Below are 23,352 nucleotides of genomic sequence, written 5' to 3' on the forward strand. Positions count from 1 at the left end.
CCAGTGTTCCCATGGATAAAATAATACAGCGAAATTTTAGACGAAATATCAGATTTCATGCAAAATTTAGAAATAAATAAAAGTAATAGCGTTCTGGCAAAAAAATCAATCTTTACTCACTGAAAATTTCAAAGCAATTGGTCCAGTATTCGAAGAGAAAAGCGATTTTTTAATGATAATGACGAAAGAAAATAACAATAACAACAAAATTTTGAAACGATCGTTATGACCACCAAACGTGTCCAATAAACGTGTCCAACAAGAGAGCTATGCTCAAATATATGGACACGTAGCGCCGCCCAATGGCAATCATTTTGATAACGTCGTAGAAAAAAAAAAATAATAGCCTTCTGGAGAAAAATTTTATCTTTGACCATGAAAATTTCAAAGCAATTGGTCCAGTATTCGAAGAGAAAAGCGATTTTTTAATGATAATGACGAAAGAAAATAACAATAACAACAAAATTTTGAAACGATTGTTATGGCCACTAAACGTGTCCAATACCAATAACAACAAAATTTTGAAACGATCGTTATGGCCACTAAACGTATCCAACAACAACTTAACTTCGTGTCCAAAAGCAATCCTTAGGTCCGTTTCGTGTCCAACCACGGAAATGTTCACTATTTAATATTTGAATCGACGATGACTGTGCCGTGTTACCTGCTAACAAAACTCCGTGATCACATCTCGATCATACGGTGGTCGGACTACCGGTACTGTGCAGAATTTGATACAATACTTCGTTTTGTCCTCCGTGTTCATGTATTTAAGTATTACTCTCTTGTTATTATTATTATGTTGTTGTTAGTGTTGGGCACAAATTTTTATTTAGTATATATACATTAATACAATACAATTGTATACATTTTATTATTGAGACACTCTGTAGCCTCTATTGAAAGCGCAATGATATTATAACACTGGAAATAACACGCCGTATTTTAGGTGGTTGTATCATTTTTCAGTTCAATTTGTCTGGTTCTAGGAATTATCTCTATGTAAAACTTTTGTCTGCATATTCTGACTTCGTTATAGTTTCAGATACAGATAGTTTAAGTCAATAACTAGTTCAGTTCTTTGTAATCCTTACATTCAAACAGGCATGTAAAAGAACCACTCTTCATCCGGAATAGTTTTTTGCTCGACTATTTCGGATCTTTATTTTTCTTGATGGGAAACTCAGGAAAAATGATTTTTTCACCCTCGCATTCGTACATTAATCTCATAATCTCTATATCCCAAGATGTCGAAGTTCCTTCGGTTGCTGAGAATAAAAGGTCGCCATTGCCCTCTGGAGCCACTACATACTGACTATTCGTGGTGGACTGTAAACTAACTCCACCTCCATAGGGATTGAGAGTAAAATTTCTGAAAAATGGAACATTTCAAAAACATTATTTATTACAGTAATTAACAATACAACATTTGCAAAACCAATACCTCAAACTTGAAATTTGAACTTAAATTATAGTACATGTTTGGTATAAGTAAGCTTTTATTCAACCTGTACAATCCACAGAGAAAAAATCTAGAATATCGGTTAGAAACCGAAGACTTATCGGTCGAAGGTTAGGGGATCCCCCAAAACAGTGGTCTTACTCCATAGTGACACCGTGTGTCCCATCACTAATTAATTAATAACTCGCTAATTATACGACATAATCCATCCAAAATCAATAGGCTTCTGATCCGAGCTATGATGAATGCACATGCAAAATTTGGAGCAGATTCAACCTCGTTTTCGTGAGATATCGCATGCATCTGACACACAGACATACAGACAAATACCTATCAACATACTTACCGATCTTAAGATCGATAAGTAACAACTAAAATATTCGTTTCCACCCTTTTTTAACTGTGATATTATTATATTACATGAGAATTTGTCTCAAAGGCGGTCCAAGTAGAATGAGAGACGTCTTTTTTCTGTAATACTACAAAGTTAAAATTGTGATTGATTGTTGCAACTTGCAAGATTACCTCACGTCATCTGTAACATTCACGTGTACGGAGGGACTAACGGAATTCAAAACCTTTTGCTTAATCTTACAGACTTACACGCATACAAGTTTTTATGCACTGAAAATTCCACATTTATTCATAATAAAACCCAAAAGCCTGAAATTGTCATTACTACGTGTATACTCCCATCTTATACTCTATAGCAAAAAGTTACAAGTAAATTAGGTTGTAAGCTAATAATTACACTTTTCGATGCAATATATCGTTCACTGTTGTATTACTCACGCTGGCACAGTTCCAAATTGCAGAGTATCATCGGCATTTAAAGATCCAACCGCAAACTGAACTTTCCTATCGTCAGTGGTAGATAAAGTCCAGTCCTGATCAGAACTGAGCTGTTGGACTTGAATTTGAGCATTCGCTGTCGCTCCATCACACAACCATTTCTGAGAACTGTTCAATTGGTGAACTTGAACAGTGAATTGATCAATTATGCTGGAGAAAATATAAAAACTCTAAATTTTATTCATGTGAAAACAATTTTCATCTGTGCCAGTGTTATTTTTTTACGAAATGTCCTGAATGATGTTTGCGCTAATGATAAACCGCATGCTCATCGGCAACAGTTACATAAAATCACATTTCACGTTAATCATTAAAATCGAGCGTGACAGTAAACTCCTTTCGTGAACAAATGATCAGAACCTTCACCATCTTGTCCAATTATGGATCAACTAATTTGCAGTATAAAAAAAACACACCAGACATGGTCGCGTAGAGTTCCGGTTTCAATTTAAAAACGAAAAACTAAATTTTCCTTTAAATATACATTGTGCAGTGCAGATGACACACTGCCAAAAATAATAGATTCTTAGACACCAATTGGGTAATTTCAATATTCGAGCACAACTACACAAGGTCTTACTTAAATAAAATAATTTTAGGCTCTGGACAAATTCGGGCCTTACAAATAGTTAAAAATGAATACTAACGAATCAATCAATTCAAATGATGGAGAAAGGAACCAGTGTATTGCAGAGGTTGGACTCTCGGTTGTCACCATTTCCAACTTTCCTCCGTTATTATACAGATATCTGTTTGTTGTATTTTCAGCTCGCAGAAACAGCCCGCGTTTAGGTTGAAGAAGCATCGAAAAATATCTTTAAAAAATAAAACCTGTTAGGTTGTATCGCAATTGATAGTGATATATCGAATGTGAGGAGATAATAGATTGAATACCAAATACACTGCAGGTTTGACATGCAGACTACAGTCAGTCAAGATCTACATTCAGGGTCGATTTTCTCAATTCGAGGTTGAGAGGCGAAACGAAAAAAACATCGTTCATGTTTCACTATCTGGTAATTGTGATACGTAGCTTTTTCTACCGTTGACAGCAGCGTTTATTGGGACATTAGTAATAACAGCATTAGCTACGTAGATTAGATAATACAGCATATGTATGGTTTGGGTATTTAATTCTCCCATTCAAAAATGGCCCAACGTTTTTGATTTGGCCGTGAAAAGTGTTTGAAAACAGTAACATACGCTAAGTTATTATCTTAGTAATTGTAGTATAATTCGTATAACAATTTTCTTTCTGGCTGTAGTTCTATTCGGAAAATAAAAGTATTATTCCAATGGACTCAGATCAGCTCATTTCCGCAAAATCATTGTATTTGCGTCAGATTAGGCTATTGTTTTGGCAATAGGAATGCGAAACTGCACGATCACGATATTTGGCATAAAGTAGCGTCTTCGTGTACATGAACCAAACGTTGGGAAACAATATTATAACGAGAATATCGATCGGAGACCAAAGACTTATCGATCGAAAGTTAGGGAATCCCCCAAAACAGGAACTGCGATTTCGATTCATCCGATCTTACTTCATAGCGAAACCGTGTGTCTCATTACTAATTAATTACTAACTCGCTAATTATACGACATAATTCATCCAAAATCAATAGGCTTCTGGTCCGAGATATGCTGAACGCACATGCAAAATTTGGGCAGATTTAACCTCGCTTCCGTGAGATATCGCGTGTATCTAACAGACAGACAGACAAACAAACATCAACATACTCACCGATCAAGATCGATAAGTAACAATATTAAATAATTTCAATCATTGGAATGAGTCAATACTATTTTTTTCACATAAGTCCAGTTTACAACATCTTAGATGGTGGATGTGATTATGGGGAAAAGGTGTAAACATGTATATATATTTCCTCAGTGAATGTTATCGCAACCATACAACTACACTATCAGTTATTTGCAGAGTATATCAATGAAAGTCATATTTATCTCCTCACCTCCCCTTCCCGTTATCGTCCGCGATATCGTCATCATATTCAAGTGTAACATCGTTGTTGCTCTCGTTGAACGTGACGTACATTTTCTTATTATTCTCTGACATAATATAAAAACTCCACAACAATTTATCGTTAGGTCTCTCCAATCTCCAGCCTTCAACACCTTCGGGACTTAGTTGAACGGGAATATTGTCATGTAAAGATCGGTTGCTGGAAATCCATTTTTGGCCTTCCTTGTCCGCTAATTCGAGTTTAGCATAATTCAGGCAATCTTTATTTTTCTTCTTCTTGGATTGTATGGGAATGCATCCACAGAATGTCGACATTATTTTATTATTGTTTTACTTAGGAAATAAAAATTGTAATGGTAGAATATCCGGTTTTAATAGATAAATACAAATGTGCGTACTTTGTTGATAACACTCTGGAAACGCAGACAATACCAATTTTACGATGTGAGATATTAGATAATAATTCTTGTTCCGAAGTTTTATATTAATGAAGTATCTTCAATTTTTGATAATTCAAAGGTCCCTCGGGCAATGCGGAATAGCTCGTTTTGAAATATATGAATTAGGTTTCAGAGGTTATGACTATGAGTCATTATCGCTATTTATATTTTCCTGGTACGGAGAGGAAAGTGCTCACGGTGGGTGACTAATACCGGCATTATAATACTAAATGTACATTGTGTGAAATCATACTCTATTTCCATTTCAATATTGTCAACAACTACGGGGTCTTGTACTGAATACATGTAACCATCATCACGTTTCCTTACCTTCCCCTTCTCTTTTATGAAAAATGCCAGTTGAATTACCATTGCGCTTTATAGACAAATTATTACAGATCGTTCGCACATTTGTTTCACTTATTAGGCATTTAATTCAGAAAAAACTTGCGGTTCTAATACTATAACGAAAACTGAAAGTACAATCTCAGCTCCCTTTATCTCAACTATTCGTTTTACAGAATATTTTCTTATGCACGTATTGAAACCAACGCCAATCAGTTCCGCTTGGCGCAAGCGCCGGAATGCCTACTGGCGTGTTCTGAACAGCAATGCCGCAGTTTATATATCTTCAATCGTTACGCACTATGAGCGGTGCAATTTTAAGGAGAAAAGCACTTCTAGTCAATAAATTGGCAGTGATCGTGTAATCACATTGCCGATGCCCATTTATGGATATATTCTGTGACGAATAATTCCTCATCTTATGGTGAATTACGGCATATTATTTATAATATGTGCTGATAAAAGTCTCACAAACTCTAGAAAAATCGAGTATTTTAACTCAATCGTGCTTTACAATTTCTAGTAATAATCCTTTATTTGCTCAACATCATTTTCTATCATGATATATAAGACATGGACTACAACATATTTTCAGTAGAAGTGCTTCGCAACACACTGATACAGAACTTTCGGCAGACTGCAGGGTTTAAAATTGACAATAACTTGCACAACATCAGTAACTCAGTTGAAATCTGACTGATGAAACTTATGTTTATTTTTGGTGTTTTGCGTGTAATAGCAACGGTTAATCTGTTTCAATAATATTTGTGACGATGTAACTCTCGAAGAAAATCAAAGATTTTATTCGAGCGCTTCAAATAAAATGATTTCATTAATCACGAACTGAAGAATATTATATATAAATCATAACAAAGCATGCGGTGAAAAAATTTGATCTTTTGTGAAATATATGACAGTAATATGACAACTATTTCTTGTAGTTCAACCTAATTTTATCATAGTATTAAAAAAGGAATAAATGATATAAACATACAATGTTAACAATTTTCAAAAGAGAGCTATAAAAGTAAAATTGTCGTGTAGATTAGTGAGTAATGGGGGAATTTGAAGACGTGAGGAGAGATTTCGAAATCAACTCGAACAAAATCTCATTTTCTCATTTTGTTGTTGGTTTCGCATCAGCGTACTTTCCACCGCCTATTTTAGTTCATGTTTTATTATCTGCGACGTAAGTAATGATGTAAAGAGAGAGATAAAATACCATTCTCCCAATTTAACTTGTGGGTAATATGCCACGGGGAATTTCTTAGTTGAGTAAACACTAAACTATGTGATCATAAAGATTACATCATGACTGAAAACTCCGCTTGTTAATGCCTTTTACTTCCGTACTAACAGTGTAGACTACTTTTGTGCATCGTAAGATTGATATTATATGGCAATTACTATTATTAATATATTGCAATTTTACCTGTTTCAATTTTTTCACTTATTATGCATTCTTCTTGTCAATAGACACGTGCTTGCACATAGCTTAAATAATTTCAAAACCTAATAATCGTTCGCATTGCCAACTCAGCAGCAAAAAAAAAGATTCTGAAAGAGATATGTCCGAAACAATTTGGTGTGGATTTAATTTAATGGTTTCCAAACTCGGGGTAACGCGCCGAACATATTCAACTACTTGGTCAGGTTCCACTTTATCGGACTGGAACAGGATTTATTTGTTGCAAAATATGTCATCAACATTGTTTCTTCATATTGCGTACATGATAAAGGAATTGCCTTCGTTTCGCACAAGCAAATACGGCTTTAACGTTTATACGGACTGCGACAACAATGCTAAAGCCTCATTTACTATATGCACATAAAGGTGAAAAGTATCGGAAACGACTGCGTTGGGCTCGTTAAAGACCTTATTTACTTTGTAGAATAACGATTTGTGTGTTTAGCATAACGGGAACATAGTTACTGTCTAGACTGGGGTCGCGGACGTAAAAATTTAATATCTCTAATGCAATTACAATATAGTATAGGTATTCAAAAAGAAATATTAATTTTTGTGATAGCAAATACGCGTTTGTCATATTTTTCGTGAAATATTTAAGATACCTATGAAATGTAGCGAACGATTGTAGTTTTTCAAGCAAGTACATATGCAAAAAGTAATTTCGCTATACTGAGCTTCTATGTAAATTCATCTGGACAAAACCGGATTGTTTCGCGAATAAAATGCGGCGATAATGCATATTTACGCCAATTAAATTTCGGGAACATGCAGTTTGCGCGAATCGATTTTGATAAGTATTCAATTTTGGGGATTTAATTGGTTCCATTAGATATGAACCCATCGTACAGTTGAATCCACGACAAATGCACCTGCATACTATTGCACCTATGGAAATTTGCACCTACGTATATTTGAACCCATACTAACCCTAACCCATGGATTTTAGCACCCGCATATAGATTGAACCCGCGGATATACGGGTGCAAATGTATGGGTTCAAATGTACGTGAATTCAAATGTGCACCGATTCAATTATATATACGTACTGTTTGCGTTATGCACTGCCTACCGTATTTCTTTCAATTTCAATGAAAATTATAGTATTTTGTTTTGATCGCCGTCAACGTTGAAAATACAGACTCGCATAGATACGTTGAGGCGAAGGGCAGAAGTACAGTTACTGCTAAATCAGATAATGTTGGAAATTCTGTTCTACCACTAAGCTGAAGCATTTTTATAGAGAATTCAAGGCTCAAGTCGCACGTTAGAATCAGAAGGTAGATCAGCAAATTTTTCCGGGTATTCAGTGCGCGACTCATAACGACTCTTACTGAAGTTAATACCTTTCATATAGCATCCTGTATAACTGCATTTAGATCAGGAGAATTTCGTTAGCTACTGGGGCCTTCGATGAATCATACAGTGGTTAAAAGTAATAGGTGTATCACTTACAGATTGCATTCCCGCATGAAATCCGGCTGCAAATAATGTTATTGCTACTGCTCCGTCGTTACACATGTCAGTACGCAGGAAACTTTCGCTATATATTCTTTTTAGTATGCCGACTATTTGTTTTCTCATTGTACTCGCGCCTATTCGATTCACAAATCGTTGTCGTATTTGCCTCTACTTCTGCAGAAACCACATCGACGGTTTCATCTTTTTAACCATCTATCCATTCATTCCGTTAAATTTACCTTTTCAGTATTTAGCCTGCAATATTATTTACCAGGCATAATAAAATGATAAAGCGACGAAACAAAAAGAAAGGCGGTTAAATCCTAATTTATATTTGATGTCGTGGCATATCTGTCATTAAGATTTCCGCAGCACCAGAAAAGTGATATAAATAACGATGTCTGGCCACCGATGGCATGGTAGTAATTCGGCATTGTTACTCAATCTTCATCGTCAATGATCAAATTTGCATAACGATCGGAGTCGTTATTGCGCGCCGCTTCTATAATTTCATGTCTCCAAATTGTAAGATTTACATTAGTTTTAGTAATTGTGTTTGAAACGAAAGTCCAAGAATATTGCGACCACTAAAATTCGTCATATCCGACATATATCACACGAACCCTGGACAGACGAAAATATACAAAAATATTCATATTTGTGTTAGTGTGCTGCAAGACTTAAGATTGTCTTCTTCGTTTTTATTATTTTGTAAATAGTAATTTTGAATATCAGATTGTTCAATATTGACACTTCGCGTGAATATCATATTCTTCGAAGTAAAATCTGCGTTGATGCCAAGGGAGAAAAAATACAACAAATTGTTCAAAAACGGTACTCTTGGTGAGTCGCAGACAATGTCGCTTGCTATTAATGAAGAACAAATTCCATACATGTTATGGAAAAACATTTGGGAGAGGATTTCTATAATGCTATGCTGTTTAAGCCGAGCAATTCAGGTGTCTGACTGACCACGTCTAATGACTAAAATGTTAGGTGCAAGTAGAGCAAGTCCTCAAACTCTCGGCAGTAACAATGAGGGATTTCGAAGAAAACTATAGAAGTAGGTTTTAAAATTGACAAAAAGCAATCTGCAAATGTGAGGTTTTTATATTTACTATATTATATATTAATAAATGCAAAACTTCTGAATTTTTAGCTACGTCATCCAATTTCGGACCAAGCGTCACTAAGGGGTAATATGTTCAGTTCTTGTGAATGCTTTGACAAGATGGTCACCAAGGTAGAAGACAAAATTGTGAATGAACCTGAAACGAGGGAATCGCAACACATGGAACATTGTGATAACGAACCATATTTGGACGATGGCTTTAAAATCGGTACTGTCAATGAAGATAAATGGTTTTCAGATGAATTCATCAAGGAAAATCATACTGTTATAGGTAAAGCAGATGCATCACAATGTCACATTTGGCAAGGTAAAGATTGGGAAATGAATTGCCATGGATTTTCGGCGTAATAAGAAAATCTAAAAAAGTAGCAAAAGTAACAAAAATTAATATAAAAAAGCTTTTCAAATTATTTAATTGAATTTCAGAATTTATCAGACGTGTACTTACAGTCAATATGTAGTATCAAAGGAGTGTTTGATAGCATTACAGTAAGGCTAAAACAAAATAAGCATCTAATTTATTCGTTACTGATATAGGTTGAACGTTAGACCGACAAATGCGTCGTTCTAGGTTGTACATTATTTGATTATAAACCTTCCGTCCTTCCAAATGGATAGGTGGCTGGTTTGAAATTCAATGGTTTCGTCTTCAGCAGCTCCCGAGCCGCAATATCATCAAACTGTGCAGCTCGGGCTTCCTAGCCACTGAAGTTTTTGGTAAACGTGATAAAATATTCGGATTATTAAGAACTGGATCCGCTGAAATTCTTCGGGAGTTCCGGGAGTAAGCTTGGTTCCAGTTCCAACAAGACGTCAGGGCTCCATGTCCCCACGCTCCGGCTCCAGAGTCCTGGGTTTATTGAGCAAAAACGGGTGTCTCAAACTTATGGAATAAAACATTACCTTGTCTACATTTCTCACTTGGTGCTACAATTCTGCTACGCATCAAAGCGCGATTTTTCAAAACTGACCATAAAATTGCAATCGATCTAACAATGAAACGTACTTGGAAATTGTAATGCTTTTTCGATACTAAATTTATTGATGTTTAGTGATGTATATTCCCAAACCATATTACTTTAAAAGGCTGTTAGTAAAACTAGCTTGTTTTGAGTATATATGTATAGATCTGCTACATCTCAACAAGACGCATACTACCTTCAAGTATTATACATAAAAATGCGACCTTGTTGTATCCTGACAGAACTCCCAGTTTATTAATATTTCCCAATTTAATGTTTTCCAGTGCTACTACTATGTTGACTAAAATATTATTTCAATTTTGTCAGGCTATTCACGCTTTTGTTGCAAAATGACAGAGGCATGTTATTACGAGCAGGTGATCCAAATTAATAGGAACTGATGGAAGTATACTTGAAATGATGACACTGATAATCCGACTGCGGATATGCGATGGTTTATTACACCTTCGTTTAAACTTTAAACTATGCGAAAGGTAATGTTGTATCATAGCCTATTGATATTCAAAGGCAAACATCAAGCATTAGCAAGTACCCGAGATGAAAATCATCCACTGAATGTTCGCCTCACGGATAATATACATATAGGATTTACAGATTTATCCCAGGGGAGGAGAAAAACGATCAGACGGCCTAATCATAATATGATAAACGCCGACCTCTGTCCATGTTGCCAGTCCATGTCGGGAATGTGGTTAGTCAGACAGTTCTTTGTTTCAGATGCATGGAACTCGATGATTGAGAAAGTCGTAACCGATCAGCGCTTACGTGAACCACCCTACGGCACCGAGAAGCCAAGCAATCCTCGCGCAAATAATTATTCCCCATTCGAACCTGTGATCCCATGCCAGGTAATCAGAGGTTCGGTGGCGAGCGTATTCTTGATGCTTAGCACGATGCGCCACGCCGACTAGCTGAGCTCATAACAATATATCAATAAGTAGGGTTTTAGGCTTATTGCGACTTTTACAGCCATGACTTACCTCTTACCTAAGAGCTTGGGACCTTGACTCGAGCAAACTTACATGAAACTACTTGTATATATTTTTGGTTGAGAGATATTAATTGTTAGAGCAAATATTTAATTATAAAAGTGGGAAAGTTTGTAACCGTTCCATATTTAGGTTCAAATATATATTTACGGGGTTTCCTGAAACAAGACTCATAAATTTGTTCAATTACTTGAAACAAAAATGAAAAAATATATGTATATTTAATTTGGTGAACTAGAAAGGGATGCAGCGAAAAATCAAGGAAATTTCCATAGATGGCTGGGTGCGATTGATTGACAATTTCGCGGGCAGTTTAGTTCACTGAAACTTTTTAGTATAGTCATACGCAAACAAGTTCAAACAAATTTAAACATTTACTTCATATTTAAAAAAGTGATCGAAAAATTCATGGATTCTGTTTTTTAAAGATAACCCTGTTTATATAATAAATAATTCTTGAAAACTGATAAAAGAAATTTTATATAGCTATATATATATAGTATATATATATATATAAAATACCTTCAATTTAAATAATGCTTTGAATACAAATAAGGCTTTCATCGGATTTCACGATGCAAATAGTCAATAGCAATTGATAAAATGATTTGCCGATGTACCAGTGGTCGGCTATCCTGTTCAACAAGTACGAACCGATACTGTACAATCATGGACAATGGGAAGCGATGGTGTGAATATGGGGTTTTATTCTGGAAAATTAGCGGTATTATCTACTCTGCATTTTGGCTTACCAATCGAGTGAGTTAGAATACTTCTAATACATTGTTTTTACATTATAAAGATATAAGTTTGTGTAACGCACATGCAAAACAATCTTGCATTAAAACAGATACTTCTGCTTCCCGAATATTGGAGTAGGATACACATTGCAGAGCTTAGTTCATGGCAATTGTATTCGTGGTATGCCAACGGACGGAGACGACAACCGATAAACCCGATGCCACAATTTGGGAGCTACCAGCCACGTGTTTGGTATTTGAAACAACAATTGGTACAATCACCAACCTACCTATTCCAACGACGTGAAAATGACTAAATTAGCCGAATAACAGTGAAGGCTTATAACCATTTAAATGTTTCATCATTTGTTTAGATTTTTTATAAAATGAAAGTCATGATTTTCCTAAGCATTTATTAATCGTGTTATTTAGGGCTATAGGCTATATATATATATATATATGGTATTTTTGTATATCGTGAGCTACCTCGAAGCCTCTTTTACAGATAAGTTTAAAGACTTGCTTTTCCTAAATATGATTTTCTTACAACCGATATAATTGTAGCCCGTTGACTATTTTTTGATTTTAATTAAAACCATACCATTATATTCTATTTCTATTGTATAAGCTCCATCTATATGTTACAATCCAAGATACTTGAAAGATTAGACGCGTCAAATATGCTTTGGCGGACCGAATTCGTAATGATGTAAAAGTCATTAAATCTTCGATACGTCTGTGATTTTTCATGAAATTCGTGGCACTGCTTGAGAACGTTGAAGATATTGATGTGTTTCATCTAGAAATGAAATGTGTATTTGTAGCTATAACTGGACAAGTATATACTGATACTTGAGGAGCTGCTAATTTGGGAAAGATTACAGTTTTCCTACTTCAAGTTTGTTCCCACGGTACTGCTCGGTAATTAGTCAAAGTGGACCTGTGGATGTTTTAAATATTGCTTTTTTACCTTTCCCCTTAGATTACTGGACAATACCATTCAAACTTTCAACAGTTACGAAATTGAAGATAATCCTGAAATGATATTTCATTCACAATTTTTAAATGTAAACGCATCTAAACATAGCTCATTGTTAACTAAATTCTAAATTACTCGCAGGCCGATCTAATCTAACAAAATCTACATTCAATTGTAAAGTAGAATTGGACGGCGCAAAATAAAATAAACAATGAGCTCGATGACCCGATAGGGTTGGTAACGTGCCATACATATACTGCCAAGAATATGCATATACCGCCAACTAGTATACATATACAGCCAACCAAATATACATATTTATTACCAAGTCATATATAGCCAAACTCAATATACAAGTACGACCATTAAAATTATGTAAAAATATTCCACAAGTGCTAGCTGATCGTTGATAACACGAGAAATGTGCTGGCGGAAAATCTCTTTTCAAAAAACTATTCTTTGGCTATTGTCAATAAACTGTTCACAAATTTATCAAATTAACGCTCGGTGGAAAATATAAGACATAAAACTGCCGGGGCGCGTAGTTCTTGATAAATATCAAATAGGCGCCAATCTATGATGTCATAAAACCCCACAAAAGCTGATAGTTGATAACACGAGAATGGTGCTTGCTGAAAATCTCTTTACAGAGAAATATTCTCCGGCTATTGGCAATAAACTGTCCACAATTTATTCGAATTAACGCTTGGTGGAAAATATAAAACTGCCGGGGCGCGTAGTTCTTGATAAATATCCAATAGTCGCCAATTCTATGATGTCTTAATAACCCACAACAGCTGATCGTTGATAACACGGAAATGTGCTGACTGAAAATCTCTTTCCAGAGAACTATTCTTTGGTTTGGCTATTGGAAATCAACTGTTCACAAAATACCCAAATCAACGCTTGGTGGAAAATATGCAACATAAAACTGCTGGTGCTCGTAATTCTTGATAAATATCCAATAGGCGCCAATTCTATGATGTCATAATAATCCACAACAGCTGATCGTTGATAAAATGATAACACGGTTTCACGGTTGCCAGGATAGATGTATATAAAACCTATTTCAACATTACTACCATGTTATTTTTTTATGTGAATTGCATTTCCACATTTTCTGTTACAATGGTCTTTGCAATAAAAAATTTCAGTTGAATAGCTGCTAGCTGCTAATTTGGGAAAGATTACAGTTTTCCTACTTCAAGTTTGTTCCCACGGTACTGCTCGGTAATTAGTCAAAATGGACCTGTGGATGTTTTAAATATTGCTTTTTTACCTTTCCCCTTAGATTACTGGACAATACCATTCAAACTTTCAACAGTTACGAAATTGAAGATAATCCTGAAATGATATTTCATTCACAATTTTTAAATGTAAACGCATCTAAACATAGCTCATTGTTAACTAAATTCTAAATTACTCGCAGGCCGATCTAATCTAACAAAATCTACATTCAATTGTAAAGTAGAATTGGACGGCGCAAAATAAAATAAACAATGAGCTCCATGACCCGATAGGGTTGGTAACGTGCCATACATATACTGCCAAGAATATGCATATACCGCCAACTAGTATACATATTTGGCCAAAGAATAGTTCACTGAAAAAAAAAAAGATTCTCAATGTCGCCTTTTGCTGCCTCACATTCTCACGTTATCACAATAAAGTGTTGTGGGGCTATCTCGTGGCATCATAGATTGCAACCTATTTTATGTATGCGACTGACATTGTACGAATCGTTACGCACAAATAACATGTAAGGGCTTGTCACTAAATGATGCTGATATCACAACGAGAACCGAACCGAAGAGTTATCGATTGGAAGTCAGGAGATCCCCAAAACAGAAACGCGGTTTCGATTCACCTGCTCTTACTTCATAGCGACCCCGTGTGTATTCAAACATAGCCTAGCGATATTTTGGTGCGGAATTTTGCAACCCTGAACCGGATAGAGGGATATGGAAATTGCTTAAGGAGTAATTACGAGAATATCGATCAGAGACCGAAGACTTATCGATCGAAAGTTAGGGGATCCCAAAACAGAAACTGCGGTTTCGATTCGAAAAATTCTGCGAACCCTAACTGGATTGTTTTGATTAGTTTTCAGCCAATATCAAAAATGTAGGAAACAATAGCCAACTCCCCATGTCGTCGTCGAAATACTACTCGAGGAAATACTTTTATGAAGAATTCTACAAATCCGAACTGAATTGTTTCGATTAGTTTCCAGCCAATAGCCTATTCACCAATCCTATATTTTGTGTCAAATACAACGGCGCTAACCCGGGTTGCGACGACTATTCAAACACAGCCTAGCGATATTTTGGTGAGGAATTCTGCAACTCCGAACCTGATAGAGGGATATGGACATTGCTTGAACTTTAACGAGTAATTATAAGTAACGAGATACGATCTCGCGGCGTGTATCCTTCGCTCTGACTCAATAGGGTGGAAAATTTCTCGAAGGAAACTTGCGCATCGCGACGACGTCAAAGTAACAAGAGAGATATGGACAATGCTTAAAGATTAATCACGAGATACGATCTAGCGGTGTGTATCCTTCGCTCTGACTCACTAGTGTGAAAACTTGCGCATCGGACACGCACACACACATTCAGTGCGTCGAAAATCTCTCGCTCTGCAAATATCCAGATCTCTTCACTAATTAATTAATAACTCACTAATTATACGACATAAATAGGCTTCTGGTCCGAGATATGATGAATGCACATGCAAAATTTGGAGCAGATTCAACCACGCCTTCGTGAGATATCGCGTGCATCTAACAGACAAACAGACAGACAGACAGACAAATACCTATCAACATACTTACCGATTAAAATCGATAAGTAATAAGTAACGAGATACGATCTCGCGGCGTGTATTTTTCGCTTTGACTCAATAGCGTGGAAAATTTCTCAAAGGAAACTTGCGCATCGCGGCGACGTCAAAGTTACAAGAGGGATATGGACAATGCTTCAAAGATTAATCACGAGATACGATCTAGCGTTATGTATCCTTCGCTCTGACCAAAGTGGCTATAAAGTTATACTGTTATAGTCACTTTGGCTCTGACTCACTAGCGTGAAAACTTGCGCATCGCACACACACACACTCAGCGCGTCTCAAAAATCTCTCGCTTCGCAAAAACCGTTCTCTAGATTTGCAAAAATCCAGATCTTTTCATCACTAATTAATTAATAACTCGCTAATTATACGACATAATTCATCCAAAATCAATAGGCTTCTGATCCGAGCTATGATGAATGAAGGTGCAAAATTTGGAGCAGATTTAACCTCGCTTTCGTGAGGTATCGCGTAACATACGAAAGTGTCTAACAGACAGACAGACAAATACCTATCAACATACTTACCGATCAAGATCGATAAGTAACGATCAAGATCGATCAGTAACAACTTTGTTCTTGGTTGGTGCCAAATTTAAGTCTACAAAATGGACAATTTTCAAATTCAAATATTAAAAAATTTTCCTAAAATCAAAGAATCTATTATCTCGAATATAATAAACCTCAATTATGTTTGAATATTCAATTCGTTTTGGACATCCTTTCCTTTTCATCAACTGCTTATACTATACTAAAGCGATATGCACGTCAGCTTTGCATTTTACTTTTGCGTTAAATTTAGAGTGCTCCTGAAGTATGTGCACCAAGATATCGAATAACATGAACCCTAACCTGGTACACATACTATTTTCAGGTTGTGCGCCATCTTGGTGCACATACTTCAGGAGGTCCAAATTTAGAGCCTGATGGCTTGATGTGGATTTCGTTCTGGGAAGAATGAAGTTGTTTCGGCGATTACACAATTGATATAAGTGGAAATAATTGTTTTTGACTGATATTATTGTATTGTACGTTGTAGCGCATGAATAGGGTACTATGTTTACGGATGGTCTTCGTTTCGTTGTTCTAGCACGTGAATTTGATTCTATGCTGTGTTTGAGATTAAATGCTAATTCTTGAATATATGATCTGATTGTTGGTGTGGAGGTTTGGGAAGTAAGGTGCCTCCATACTAATAAATATAGTTGCCATCAACACGGATAACTATAACAGGGATATTATGTCACTAGTTGAAAACAACACACCGTATTTTAGGTGGTAGTCCCTGTAATATTTTAGTTAATGTGAACATGCGAGAATAATTCCTAAAACCTCATCCTCTAAAACGTAAAATACTTTCATATATACCCTAAATTAATTTTCAGTACGATTTGTCTGGTTCTAGAGATTATCTATATCTATTATCTCGGTCCGCATATTCTGAGTGCACTGCACACCTTGTTAGCTCGCTCGAGTCAACATTAAATATGGCCAATTATTATTAGTATTGAACCATTTCTTATCACCTGGCATCAGTCAAAATTATCATCATTGTATCTAATGAAGCATTAGCCATTCTGATAATGCGCTATATAAACATTTATTGATTAGAAAGTTAGCATATGACTGAGTAACTGGAGATATAGTGATATAGAGAATGCAGATAATGAAAATTCAATATTTGTTCAATATTTTGTGAGTATCTGTACATATAATTATCAGTAGAAATTTATAGTGATATAAAATAATCTATCCATTATATTTGACATGGCTTTTATGCCCTGGTTTGAAAAAAATCATTACCATATAAATCACACCCAAAAAAAAATAAAAAGGGGTCGTGTAACACTCGTGTTATGCCCCTGAGAAACTTCCAAAATATTGGGTAATTTGTGTAATAATTCCTTCTACCGTTTTTATCTTACAGGTCAATCAATTTGTAAAATAAAGTTCAAATCAGATGTGATCAAGGTAAACTGTTTATACGTTACATCAAAATTCAATACATTGCGCCACTTTCCTATAGTTTCAGATGAAGCTAATTTAAGTCAATAATAAATTGTTGAGTTCTTTGTAATTTTTACATTTAAATAGGCATGTAAAAGATTCACTCTACATCCAAACTATAGTTAATGTTCGACAATTATTTCGGAGCTTTATTTTTCTGGATTCTGGATGGGAAACTCAGGGATAATGATTATTTTGCCATCACGTTGTAAGATAATTCCCATAATCTCTAAATCCCAAGATGCCGAGCCTGCTTCAGTTACAGAGAAACCAAGCTCTCCATTGTCGTCTGGAACAACTACATACTGGCTATTCGCGGTACACTGTAGACTAACTCCACCTCCATAGCTATTGAGTTTGAAATTTCTGAAAAAAAAAAAATGAAAATAAATTCGAAAACATTATTAATTACAGTAATCAACAATACAATATTTGCAAAATCTATACCTCATAATAAAAATGTTCAAAGAATGAACTTAAATTATAATATATATATATGTTTGTTATAAGTGAGAATTTATTCAATTTTTATTCAGGTTACACTTTACCTTAAAATCTGTCGCATTACTAATATCTCAACCATTGGTTGTAATGGTGACCGATGACTAACATATTTTTGAGTTATAAACGCTTGATCTAAATTCTAAACGTACGGATGAGAATTCCTTGACTGATTAAAACTTTGAATGTTGAGCAAACAGCAAATCAATTCACTGGTATGTGAGATGTATTGCAATGGAATCAAGTATTCATTCCCACCCTTTTAATAACTATGATATTATTATATTGCGTAATGATTTGCTTTAAAGGCGGTCCATGCAGAATCACAAACGTCTTTGTCTCTATTAATACTAGTACCAAGCAAAAAATGATGATTGATTGTTGGGCGATTACCCCTTGTATTTTTTAGCATTGACGCGTACGGAAGGACAAACGAAAATCAAGACCTTTTTTACGCTTAGATGCAAAGTCTTTAGGCCATTATAAGTTATAATTCCCACATCCATCCAGTAATATGCTAAACCTAAAAGCTTCAAATTTTCATCACTACTTGTATATATTCTTCTATTATATCCTGCGTCCAAAAGTTGCAAGTAAATTGGATTGTAAGCACACAATTGAGCTTATCAATCAAGTCCATTTAGGATATGGTTCCTTGTTCTATTTATTTCTCACGCTGCCACTGTTCCAAATTTCAGAGCATCATTGGCCTTTAAAGTTGGAGTCGCAAACTGAAATTTCCCATCGTCAGTCCAGTTCACAGTCCAATCCTGATCTCCACTGAGCTGTTGGGTTTGAATTGGATCATTCAGTTTCGCTCCAACACTCACCCATTTCTGAGAACTGTACACTTGGTGAATTTGAATCATGAAAGTAGCAATTTTTCTGAAGAAAATATAAAAACTCTGAATTTGTAATCAGGTGAAAACAATTTTCATCTATGCAAGAGTTTTTTCTCAAAATGTCCTGAATGATGTTTACGCTGAAGCGCATGCAGGTGAGATAGGATTTAAACCAGATATTTAAATATATGTATAAATGCGTAGGCACGAATTAATGATGAAATTAAAATTTTCGAATTTGTTCTTAGCACATCGGTAACAGTTCCATAAAATCACATTTCAAGTTAGACAGTAAAATAGAGCGTGATAATAAACTCATTTCGTGAACAAATGATCGTAATCTTCACCATTTCGTCCAATAAAGAATCAACTAATTTGCAGTATAAAAATAACCACACCTAGACAAATAGTCGTTGATAGTTGTGATTTGGATTTGGAAGCGGAAAACCAAATTTTCTCCTCAAATAATCAATATACATTGTGCAGTGCAGATGACAGACTGCCAAGAATTATTTTAAATTATAAGAAACCAATTGGGTAATTTCAATATTCAAGCACAACTACACAAGGCCTTAGACTTAAATGAAATAATTTTGGACAAATTAGCGCAAACATAATCCTACAAATAGTTAAAAATGAATACTAACAAATCAATCATTTCAAACGAAGGTGAAAGGAACCAGTGCATTGCAAAGGTTGGGCTCGCGGTTGTCACCATTTCCAACTTTCCTTCGTTATTGTACAGATATCTGTTTGTGGTCTTTTCAGCCCGCAGAAACAGCCCTCGATCAGGTTGAAGAAGCATCGAAAAATATCTTTAAAACATAAACCTAGTCAAGTCGTATCTCAATTGATATTGATGGTGATATATCAATTCCAAGGAGTAGACTGCATACCGCATACACTGCAGTTTTGACATGTGCACTATACAGTCAGTCGAGATCTGGATTCAGAGTCGATTTTCTCAATTCGTGGTTGAGAGGCAAAAGAAGACTATAGATCTTCCATGTTCCAGTGACTATAGTACTTGGGAGACGAAGCCTCTTCCCCCGTTAACAGCAGCGTTCTTTCAGACTTTAGTAACAACAATATTGGCAACGTAGATTAGATAATATATCGTCACGCTAATAACCGAATTGCGTAAGTCATTTTTGGCGATTTTGAGTTTTTTATAAAATTGGTATTTATGTAATGCTGCGCACCTGTCTGTTAACTCAGATTTTATTTCAGGAATTCCGAAACCCATGAAAATGGAGATTTAGTATGACATGCACATTTGTGCAATTGTTTCGTCATAATGAATTATCATTGTTACCACATGACCATTGTGACGTCACAAAGGTCAAATACCCTCTGCGAAGTATTTTTGAGTTTTTGCATCTCGGATTCTAGTTTAGCGCGTATTAATTTAAATTTATACTACAGTATAGGAAGACGTGCACTTGTGATATTCACTGTCCGAGTCCAATTCAACTTGGTTGGCTTTTATATTGGATGCATGGCTGTTTATTCTTTATATTTAATCTTAGTCTTATTTCGGTGGGTGTGCAGAACGTGTTATATTGATGAAATATATATTTTTAAACATAAAAAATAATGTAATTGAAACTGATTAGCTATTTTGGGGATTAGACATTGTAGATACTGAAAATTACATTCGATTTTGGAATGTTTAGTTTTCAGGACTGGTGCATATAGTAAAGTTGCAAAATTGCGCATGTCCCCAAGTCATAGACACATTTCTGCCTAAGTCACAGTGCGTCGTTATGACGTCACTTAAACGCGTCATACAAATTACCTTAAATCCGGCTACGATCAAAAAATTGAACCATGACAAATTATTGACTCTCAATGGCATAACAATATCATTAGGAAGTTTTTTACGTTTTTCTCAAAACTGCTAAAAATGACTTACGCAATTCGGTTATTAGCGTGACGATATGTTTGTTTTTTCCATATAATCCTCCCATTCAACAATGGTCTAACGTTTTTGATTTGGTCGCAAAAAGTTAGTGAAGCGTTTGAAGAAAGTGCAAAAGTGCAAGTTACCATCTCAATAAATGTATTTCAATTACTATAACAATTTTTTGACTGTATTCTTCATCACTAAATAAAACTGTTATTCCAATGGGCTTTAGATTAGCTCATTTCCGCAAATTCTCTGCGTCAGATCTTTAGGCTATTATTTTGGCAATAACAATGCGAAACTGCATGATCACGATTTTGCATGAAATAGCGTTTTCGTGTACTTGAACCAGACGGTGGAAATATTATAACATTAATAATTAATTTCGATCATTGCAATGAGTCAATATTATTATTTTTTTACATTGGTCAATTTTACATTCAACGTCTTAGATGGTGAATATGCTTTATGAGAAAAAAGTGTAAACATGTATTTTTCATCAGTAGATGTTATCGCAACCATACAACTACATTATTGATATTTGCAGAGTATATCAATAAATATCAAATTTATCTCCTCACCTCCCCTTCCCGTTATTGTCCGAAATATCGTTATCATATTCAAGCGTAACATCGTTGTTTGTTTCGTTGAACGTGACGTACATTTTCTTATTATTCTCTGACATAATATGAAAACTCCACAACAATTTATCGTTATATCTCTCCAATCTCCAGCCTTCAGCACCTTCGGGACTTAGTTGGACAGGAATATTGTCATGTAAAGATCGGTTGCTGGAAATCCATTTTTGGCCTTCCTTGTCCGCTAATTCAAATTCAACAATATTCTGGCAATCATGATTTTGCGTCTTCTTGGATTTTATGGGATCGCATCCACAAAATTTCGACATTATTTTATTATTGTATTTCTTGAAAAATAAAATGAAAATGGTTAAAGTGGAATATCCGGTTCCAATAGCAAATATACAAATGTACATGTTTTGTCGATACGGCACTGACAACGCATGCAATACCAATTTCACGATTCTTGTTCTGAAGTTTTTTATTCAAGTATTTTCAATTTTTATTAATCCAAAAGTCCCTCGAGTCATTGAAAAAATTTCAAATTCAATGCGGAATAGTTCGATTTGAAATATATGGATTATGTGAGTCATTGTAGCAATTTATATTTTTTCTTGGTACGAACAGGAAAGACCGGTGACGGTGTGGTGACTAATAACGCATTATAGTTCAAAATTTGCATTGTCTGGGATCATACTTATATTATTTTCAATTTTCTCAGTAACTACATGGTCTTGTACTGAATACATGTAACCATCACGTTTCTTTATTTTTTGCATCTTCCTTTTGAAAAATGATCTCGCACAAAATTGCTCTGGTAGGTGTTATCTGTAGAATTATTTTCATTCATTTTTTACTATATGCACCACACAGAACTAGCAAAACATTTTTCTGCTAACTAACCTATTTTTTGCGCAAAAGTAAATCATGAATGAATCGCAATAAAAAGATGCCACTAATAAATATTTTTAGACATTCTCTTACCATTTTCTTATATTCATTTTGGTTGATTTCATGCAAAACAGCCATTAATTGTTGCATTTTGCGATTGCAGTCAGTAGTTGAATTATCATTGCGCTTTATAGACAAATTATTATAGAACGTTCGCACATTATTTTTCATTCATTGGTCATTTCAATTCCGAAAAGCTTGTGTTTCTTATACTAAAACGAAAACTGAAAGTACAATCTGAAAGTACAATCTTAGCTCCTTTTATCTCAACTATTCGCTTTTCTCTTTACAGAATATTTCCTTATGCACGTATTGAAACCAACGTCAATCAGTTCCGTTGGACTCAAGCGCCGGGAAAGACTCATTGACTCCCAATTTGAAGGAAAAAGGCACATCTAGTAGAAAAATTGACGATAATTGTGTAATAAACTTGCCGATGCCCATTTATGGATATTCTGTGACGAATATTTATTGATACAAGTCTCACAAACTCCAGAAAATCGAGTATTTTAACTCAATCGTGCTTTACATTTTCCAGTAAAAATCCTGTATTTGCCCAATGTCATTTTAAACTATGATACAAATGACATGGAATACAACATATATTTCAGTGGAAGAAGTTCGTCACATTTCGATACAAAACTTTCGGCAGACTGCCGGGTTCAAAATTGACAATAACTTGCGCAACATAAAGTTACTCGGCCGAAATCTCACCGAAGGAACTTATGTTTATTTTCTGTGTTGCATGTAATAGCAACGATTAATCTTTTATTAATAGGATTGCCACGATGCAACTCTTGAAGAAAATCGAAGACTTTATTTGAGCGCTTCAAACTAAATTATTTCATAACCACGGACTGAAGAATATTATATATAAATCATA

At 35.1% G+C, this 23,352-nt stretch overlaps 3 protein-coding genes across 5 annotated transcripts; 1 reads left to right on the forward strand and 2 right to left on the reverse strand.

The window, feature by feature from the left end:
* Positions 1 to 356: 356 nt before the first annotated feature.
* Positions 357 to 5,291, reverse strand: LOC120336529 (uncharacterized). The gene is made up of 4 exons (XM_039404221.2): positions 4,288 to 5,291; positions 2,962 to 3,129; positions 2,255 to 2,464; positions 357 to 1,372 (listed from the first exon to the last, which is right to left on the reverse strand). Exons 1-4 carry the CDS (start codon positions 4,611 to 4,613, stop codon positions 1,150 to 1,152), a joined length of 927 nt encoding a protein of 308 aa, XP_039260155.2. The 5' UTR covers positions 4,614 to 5,291; the 3' UTR covers positions 357 to 1,149.
* Positions 5,292 to 8,763: 3,472 nt separating this feature from the next.
* On the forward strand, positions 8,764 to 11,534 carry LOC144419942 (uncharacterized). Its single transcript, XM_078110202.1, has 3 exons — positions 8,764 to 9,075; positions 9,172 to 9,451; positions 10,434 to 11,534. Exons 2-3 carry the CDS (start codon positions 9,214 to 9,216, stop codon positions 10,505 to 10,507), a joined length of 312 nt encoding a protein of 103 aa, XP_077966328.1. The 5' UTR covers positions 8,764 to 9,075; positions 9,172 to 9,213; the 3' UTR covers positions 10,508 to 11,534.
* A 5,817-nt stretch (positions 11,535 to 17,351) lies between these two features.
* Positions 17,352 to 22,613, reverse strand: LOC120336314 (uncharacterized). 3 transcript variants are annotated; one of them, XM_078109724.1, is made up of 6 exons: positions 22,503 to 22,612; positions 21,733 to 21,865; positions 21,522 to 21,537; positions 19,682 to 19,849; positions 18,868 to 19,077; positions 17,352 to 18,057 (listed from the first exon to the last, which is right to left on the reverse strand). In XM_078109724.1, the coding sequence occupies exons 1-6, from the start codon at positions 22,557 to 22,559 to the stop codon at positions 17,841 to 17,843; spliced, it is 801 nt and encodes a 266-aa protein (XP_077965850.1). In that variant the 5' UTR covers positions 22,560 to 22,612; the 3' UTR covers positions 17,352 to 17,840. The 3 variants fall into 3 exon arrangements, with proteins under 3 accessions (XP_077965850.1, XP_077965849.1, XP_077965848.1); XM_078109723.1 differs by having other exon boundaries at positions 18,868 to 19,035; positions 21,522 to 21,865; positions 22,503 to 22,613; XM_078109722.1 differs by having other exon boundaries at positions 21,522 to 21,865; positions 22,503 to 22,601.
* Positions 22,614 to 23,352: the final 739 nt, after the last annotated feature.

Source organism: Styela clava, chromosome 2, assembly GCF_964204865.1.
Source record: "Styela clava chromosome 2, kaStyClav1.hap1.2, whole genome shotgun sequence".
Lineage (NCBI taxonomy): Eukaryota > Metazoa > Chordata > Ascidiacea > Stolidobranchia > Styelidae > Styela > Styela clava.

Excerpts from the sequence above, each read along its gene's own strand:
- LOC120336529 (XM_039404221.2), bottom strand. The coding sequence starts at position 4,613 with ATGTCGACATTCTGTGGATGCATTCCCATACAATCCAAGAAGAAGAAA. Across the intron at positions 2,465-2,961 it reads TCATTTGAATTGATTGATTC|CATAATTGATCAATTCACTG; the intron begins GTTAGTATTCAT and ends TATTTTCTCCAG. Across the intron at positions 1,373-2,254 it reads CAATTTGGAACTGTGCCAGC|AAATTTTACTCTCAATCCCT; the intron begins GTGAGTAATACA and ends TCCATTTTTCAG.
- LOC144419942 (XM_078110202.1), top strand. The coding sequence starts at position 9,214 with ATGTTCAGTTCTTGTGAATGCTTTGACAAGATGGTCACCAAGGTAGAA. Across the intron at positions 9,452-10,433 it reads ACAATGTCACATTTGGCAAG|GCTATTCACGCTTTTGTTGC; the intron begins GTAAAGATTGGG and ends CAATTTTGTCAG.
- LOC120336314 (XM_078109722.1), bottom strand. The coding sequence starts at position 22,559 with ATGCAACAATTAATGGCTGTTTTGCATGAAATCAACCAAAATGAATAT. Across the intron at positions 19,850-21,521 it reads GACAATAACGGGAAGGGGAG|ATATTTTTCGATGCTTCTTC; the intron begins GTGAGGAGATAA and ends TATGTTTTAAAG. Across the intron at positions 19,078-19,681 it reads TCGTTTGAAATGATTGATTT|AAAAATTGCTACTTTCATGA; the intron begins GTTAGTATTCAT and ends TATTTTCTTCAG.